At 41.8% G+C, this 6,199-nt stretch overlaps 1 protein-coding gene across 1 annotated transcript; it reads right to left on the bottom strand.

Moving 5' to 3' along the window:
- Positions 1-596: 596 nt before the first annotated feature.
- On the bottom strand, positions 597-2,962 carry LOC143852865 (Galactose oxidase/kelch repeat superfamily protein). The gene has a single exon (XM_077362496.1). The coding sequence runs from the start codon at positions 2,939-2,941 to the stop codon at positions 1,703-1,705; it is 1,239 nt and encodes a 412-aa protein (XP_077218611.1). The 5' UTR covers positions 2,942-2,962; the 3' UTR covers positions 597-1,702.
- Between the last annotated feature and the right edge of the window lie 3,237 nt (positions 2,963-6,199).

Genomic DNA, 6,199 nt, shown 5'->3' with positions numbered 1-6,199 from the left:
ATTTTCTTCTTAGGATGCTCTTGCGTGTACGGTCTTGGTTGAGAGGGTTGAGAGGACAAGGAAAGGGTTGCGGGTTCATCGCTTTAGGTTTAATCCATTGCAATCCTTGTATATTATTTTTTCTAATGGTAGAAGATCGTGTTCTCACCCGTCGATGTATGTCTTTGTGCCGAACCACATAAAATCTCAGTATTCACCTTGTGGTTTATTTTATCTTTTTACTTTTCCGTTAATTTGTGCACAATCGGATCAGATTTGACCGTCAAATTTTCTCAACAAGTGGTATCAAAGCAGGGGCATGGTAACTCCTGTATGCCCTCAAGGTTGGAAACCTCAGGTAAAATGCCCACCCCTCACCCGGCCGATAAAGTATATTACATAGTCCATTTTAGGGATTGGTGACTTCCCCATTCGGTGACTTTGGCACTAGACGTTCCCAAAATGTTACTATTTGGTCGTGGTAACTCTTGTATGCCCTCAAGGATAGAAAAAATCCCTTGGGGCGTGGTGACAAATGGAGTAAACCTAGCTTTGATACCACATTTTTATATGTGGATTAAATAATCAAACAATCAAGAGAGCAATCACACAAGAGAACACAAAAGATTTACAAAATATTCACTGATCAAAATAGGTAATACTACATTTCTCTCTAAGTTTTCACCCAAAATTTGAGAAAATACAAGGAATTAGAAAGATAAACCCTATTTGAGAAAGCCAAATCGCACTTTCTATCTATAAAAACGCACTCGCTAAACACAAGAAACTCGTTCTTTCTTTCTCCTTATTTCTCTTCCCTCTCTCTACCCCTATAGATTTTTTTTTTTCTTTTCTTGTCTTCGGACGATTTTCACTCATCACATATACACCCATGACTCGACTTTCCTTTATCAAATAGGAAACTTACTTTCCTATTATAATAGGATTCGAGTGTGTGGGATGTGAGGCCACATCATGGGGGCTAGACCCCACGACAGCCAGAAGATGGAGATAAACTAAAAGACAGATTTTCAAAGTTGTTCCGCAAGACATTGTTTGGAAATCAATTAGCTTCCTGGCTAATCCGAAATTTCAGCCTTTCTTTCTTGTAAGATGGTGAGAGCGACGTGGCGCTTCTTCTTGTCATTGTCACTGGCCCACACTACTGTCCACTTCTCTGGAGATTCTCCGCCTCAACAACTCACTCTAACGAACAAGAAACTCTAATGTGCGCCCTGTGAGCAATGCACCATTTTCCCTCCCTCGACCACACTCGAAATCCCAAAGCCGCGCAATTTAGAAGATACGAACTCGTATTTTGTAAATTACGCGGACGCCTCTGAACTCACGTGCGTCGTACGTGTTACAGCGCTTCGTCTCACCATGAGGCGTAAATTAGCTTACCATGCTTTTTTTAACTAACTTGCGCCCAGCAAACGACAAGGGATACCATTTTATGAATCAGATAGGACTATTTTTGTCATTAAAAATTCCAATCCAGTCGAAATGTACCCGAGGACAACAATAATAATCGCATCAAGTACCACACATCACGGCTCATTTTATCACAATCCCATAATTTCCGTCTAACGTGCGCCAGAACACACGAAAAGTCGAAAACGCAAGCAATTCGCCACCGTAATAAACTAACTAATAATTCGATCTCAATTACATAGCACACCGCGCATCTTATAAAATACCTGTAGTAGAAATCTAACGTGCGCTAGCACTCAACAGAAACACACGTGGCACGACGGAAAATCTCCGGCAGATCGGGCCCACGAGTCCAGTCCCCACCACAACCATCATAAACCAAAACCAACCCTTCCTTAAACCCTCTACAACTCCTCCCACTCCTTCTCAAAAGATCATCAATGGACCCCACAACCTGAACCAAAACAACCCTCTCTCCAAACCCAACACAACAAAACCTAACTGCGCCGTCCAGTCTAACCTGCGCCGGTACAGGAGGACTCTTTAGCCTACACCACTCTCCAAACCCTAAACTACCCCTCCTTCCATCATACCTCCAAAAAGACATCTCCACTGCATGACTCGCCAACACATAAACAAAACCCCCACTCGCACATGCCGCCACCACACATCCCCCTCCCGGCACGTGCCTACTCCTCAACCACGTGCCTCCCTCCACGTCATACAGATCCATCGAACTCGCATACACGTGTGCCTCTATCCTCCCTCCACGCGTCCCAACCTCCACCGTACGATTACTACAAATCCTCAGCCCTCCGATCACATAAAAGATCCCATCAATCCCCGCCCCGATACACCCGTGCCGTTTCCTCGGCGATTCCGCCACCACTCGCCACGTGTCCCTCGCCGGATCGTACTCCTCAACGGCCGAATTCCCGCCGGCGGCGTAGATTTTTCCGGCGACTGTCGCGACGGCGAATTTTTTACGAGGATGGAGCATCGGAGATCGAGGAGAGGCGGTTTTCGTCCACGTGTCGTAACGGAAAGTGGAGTATCGGCAGAGGATGTAGATCGACGGTCCGATCGTGGTTAGACGAGCGCAGGAGAAAGATCCGTCGATGATTTCCGGCTGTAGAGTATCGGTGCCGGGGAATGGAGAGGTTTTCCAGGATGTTTCGGATCCGATACGGTGTGTGGCGGAGAATAGGCCGAAATCGGAGACGGCGAGGGCGTAGACGGTTTGCCGGAGACGGCCGAGGCTCCGGCGGGAGTTGTAGAAGGAGGAGTCGCAGAGGATTTGAGACCACCGGCGGCAGACGAGAGAGAGGGAGGAGAGAGAAGAGGAGGAAACCCTAGAGAGACATTCGATGAGGAGATCGTCGGGGAGTGAGGAAATGGTTGGGTTTGGGGGGTTTTCTGATGAGAAAGGTGGTTTTCCGGTGGCTTTCCGGCGGATTTCCGGCTGAGGGTTTGGGAAGCAGGATTTTACAAGCCATGTGAGACCTCGAGAGTTACAGTTCTCGTTCATGGCGCAGATATAAAAAGAGAGAGATAATCGGAATTTATATAGTTTAGAAGATTTGATTTTGGGAGATCATAAATTCGCACCCATTGTAGGATAATTCGCGCCCCGTATAACGTGAATTGCGGCCGAGTTTAACGCTTTTTGACGACAAATCACGTTAAAAGAGGTGCGAATTTACCATCACTTTTGATTTGTAGGAATTTTTAGTTATGTGGTAAAAAACTAAAAATCTGGGGGGACAGTGGTCCTAACGGATGAGATATTGACGGCTAGGATTATTAGCATTGATCGTTGGGGATTTATGCTCTATTTGGTTGCTTGTAGAGATGGCTGGGAGAATAATAGGAGGGAGATTTGCGAGTAGTGTTGGGTTGGGCGAGGAAATTAGCGGAAGATGTTGGGTGTCATTATCAAAATATAGGTGGAAGAGAGAGAAAAGTAAGAGAGAAAAAGAATAAGACAATAATTTCTCCTAATTCTCCTAACAAATTTCTCCATTTTGGTGAAAAAGGGGAGAAGATTATGGAGGGAACATCTTCACCACGTAGGCGCCATCTATGATAAAAACCAATAATGATGTCTAGAAGTTGTCTAGTGGTCAAAGGAGTAAATGGCAACCAAACATGCTTTGGGGAGATCTCTGGGAGATCTCGTGCATTTGAAACTCCTACAATCCCTCCAAAACAAGCAACCAAACAAAGCGTGGGAATCTATTGGAATGCAGGAGTACTACTCCGGTTCCTGTGTTTCTCTACTATCAATGCCCATAAAAAACAATGCATTGAAACTTGAAAGATTCCTTGAAACTCACTTACCGTAGAAAAGAAGACAGAGAGGCAGAAGGTCACTTTTGGGATCAATTATTGAATGATAAAAGGGAAAGTTTGGGTCCAGCATTGGGCATGTGTATGAAATCAAGACCGTTGATCTTCTAAAGCATTGTTAGGGGAGGGACCCACTTGGTCTTGGTCCTATTCGAATCCAACATTCCAACATTCCATGACTACGAAATCAATTAATTTTTTCTGGTAATAACACTAAATTAGAACAGATGATCAAGTGCATAGGATCACATTCGAGCAAAATGTTGTTCTTAATAGCATTTGGCCCTCGATTAGGTTTTTACCTAGTATACTCCTTAAAAGGCTGCATTTGGATTGTGAGAATCAGATATCTTAGGCCGTGTTTGTTGTTCTCTCCTCTAGATTTTGAGAACTGATTGTGATTCCCAAACCAATTATTGGACTCAAAATTAGGCGGTTGTGAGTCCAATAAATAATCGGTTTCGGACTGACTTTCAATTCTCAATAATGGTCAGAGTTAGGGGTGTAAACGAGCCGAGCCGAGCCGAGCTTGGCCAGGCTCGGCTCGGTCAGGCTCAGCAAGGCAGCCTTATCGAGCTTGAATTATATTAATTTTACACCCCTCATTTTCCCTGGACAGCCCTATCTAGTATTTTTTTACTACTCTTTTTACAGTAGGGGGGTGGTCCAAGTAACAAATGGGGTTCCAAAAAAGAAGTGACATATTTTGCCTCCCCCTTTCACTCCCTAGACAACCCTTTTAGTGTATATATTAATATATATATAATATATATATTTAAATATATTAAATTCTTAACGAGCCTTAACGAGCCGAGCCTGGCCTAACTCGGGCTCGGCTCGGCTCGTTAAGGATTCGAGCCGAGCTCGAGCGAGCTTCCGAGCCCGAGCCAAAATTGACACCCTTAGTCAGAGTCAAATATCTTAAGATATCTTAACCTTCAGGTCGCAGGTTTGATACCAGCTTACCAACCAAAAAAAAAAGGATATCTGAATCGATCCCAGCTTACCTACCAAAAAAGAAAAAAGATATGCTCATCGACATATTATCCAGATTCCTTTAAAAAAAGAAATGAAAAATAAATAAAATAAAAAATTAATTCAAAAATCCAATAAAAAGTTCCTTATGCCTGAGGTGAAATCAGGTGTTGGGAATCCAATTCCAGCATTGGTTGGAAAAAAAAAAAAAACTAAATCAGGCAAGGGAATGACACCATGGCAGAATAAGAATAGGAATAAGGTGCCAATTCCAATTCCTAATTTTGGAAATCCAATCATAGCCTTAGATTGTCTATAATTGTTTCTAGTTTGTATACAAATTCTACCTCCTGGCCTTTATTATTTTTCAATGCCTTAGAATTCAAGGGTTCTCTTTTTCTTTGGTAGGTACTAGGTAGGGTTCTCACGCTAAAATGATGAGCCTTTTGACTATGACATATGGTTAGAGGTGTTAGTTTATAATATGAAGATAGAAGTAGATCCCTCTTTGTTTTTATAGTTGCACTCCTCTTTATTAAACGCTTTTGAAAAACACAAACACGTGAACATGTAAAAACAAAGTCTCCTTGCATGTGAAAACAAAAACCCAAGTGGCACTCATTGTTCCCATGTGACTTCTATACAACACTACAAAATACTATGATATGATTCCTCCATATCTAAACTCACTCATTTAGTCCTCGAGACCACTAAGGTTTTGTAGTTCGCCCCAATATCTACTAGAGCTGGACTTGAAGGTGATGTTGTTTTCTTGGATTTTGAGAATTGATTTTGAGTGCAAATTTGATTATTGGATTGAAAACTAAATGCAATTTTGAGATCAATAATCGGTTTTGGGCTTAAAATCCAAAATGAGAGGGCCGAAAAATCTCACTAATGGATTAATCCTGATCAATCGATTAACAAATAGACAATTGAAATAAAACAACCCATCATTTATTTTCAATAAGCAAAAGCCTCTAGTTGATCTTGTCCGTTAATTTGAGATGATCTCGATAATTCAAGGTCTAGTAGGCTTGTAATTTTTCTTTAAACAGGTAAAACTTATAATCTGAGAAAACATCTTCCAAGGAAACTGAGTTAAGCAAATGCTGGAAAGTTCATTTCACATTGAGAAAATTTTCCAATAATTTTTTTCCTCCCTGATAAACATAAGCTTTTTTCTTACCCAAATGGGTGTAATAAGTTTTCAAAATATTTTCTCTAATCTATCCATCTGGTGGGACCCCTTTTCCGCACTAGTGGAAAGAGTGAATTCTAGTTCTAAGGAAAAATTATGACTTTGTTTTTTCACTTTAGTGGTTAAAATGATGAGAACACACTAAGCTTTTGAAAGTAGAAAGTGTAATGATTTTCTTAACGAAAAGGAAAGCAGATAAATTCCTCTGTCTGGTGCTTGGCACTGTTATCTCAATAGCTGTATGGAACATAAAAAACCAGT

This window comes from Tasmannia lanceolata, unplaced genomic scaffold, assembly GCF_043159265.1.
Source record: "Tasmannia lanceolata isolate RefF3 unplaced genomic scaffold, GAP_Taslan_0.1 ptg000019l, whole genome shotgun sequence".
In the NCBI taxonomy this organism is placed as follows: Eukaryota; Viridiplantae; Streptophyta; class Magnoliopsida; order Canellales; family Winteraceae; genus Tasmannia; species Tasmannia lanceolata.
The sequence above is the reverse complement of the archived record's forward strand: the minus strand, read 5'-3'. Positions and strand labels throughout refer to the sequence as shown.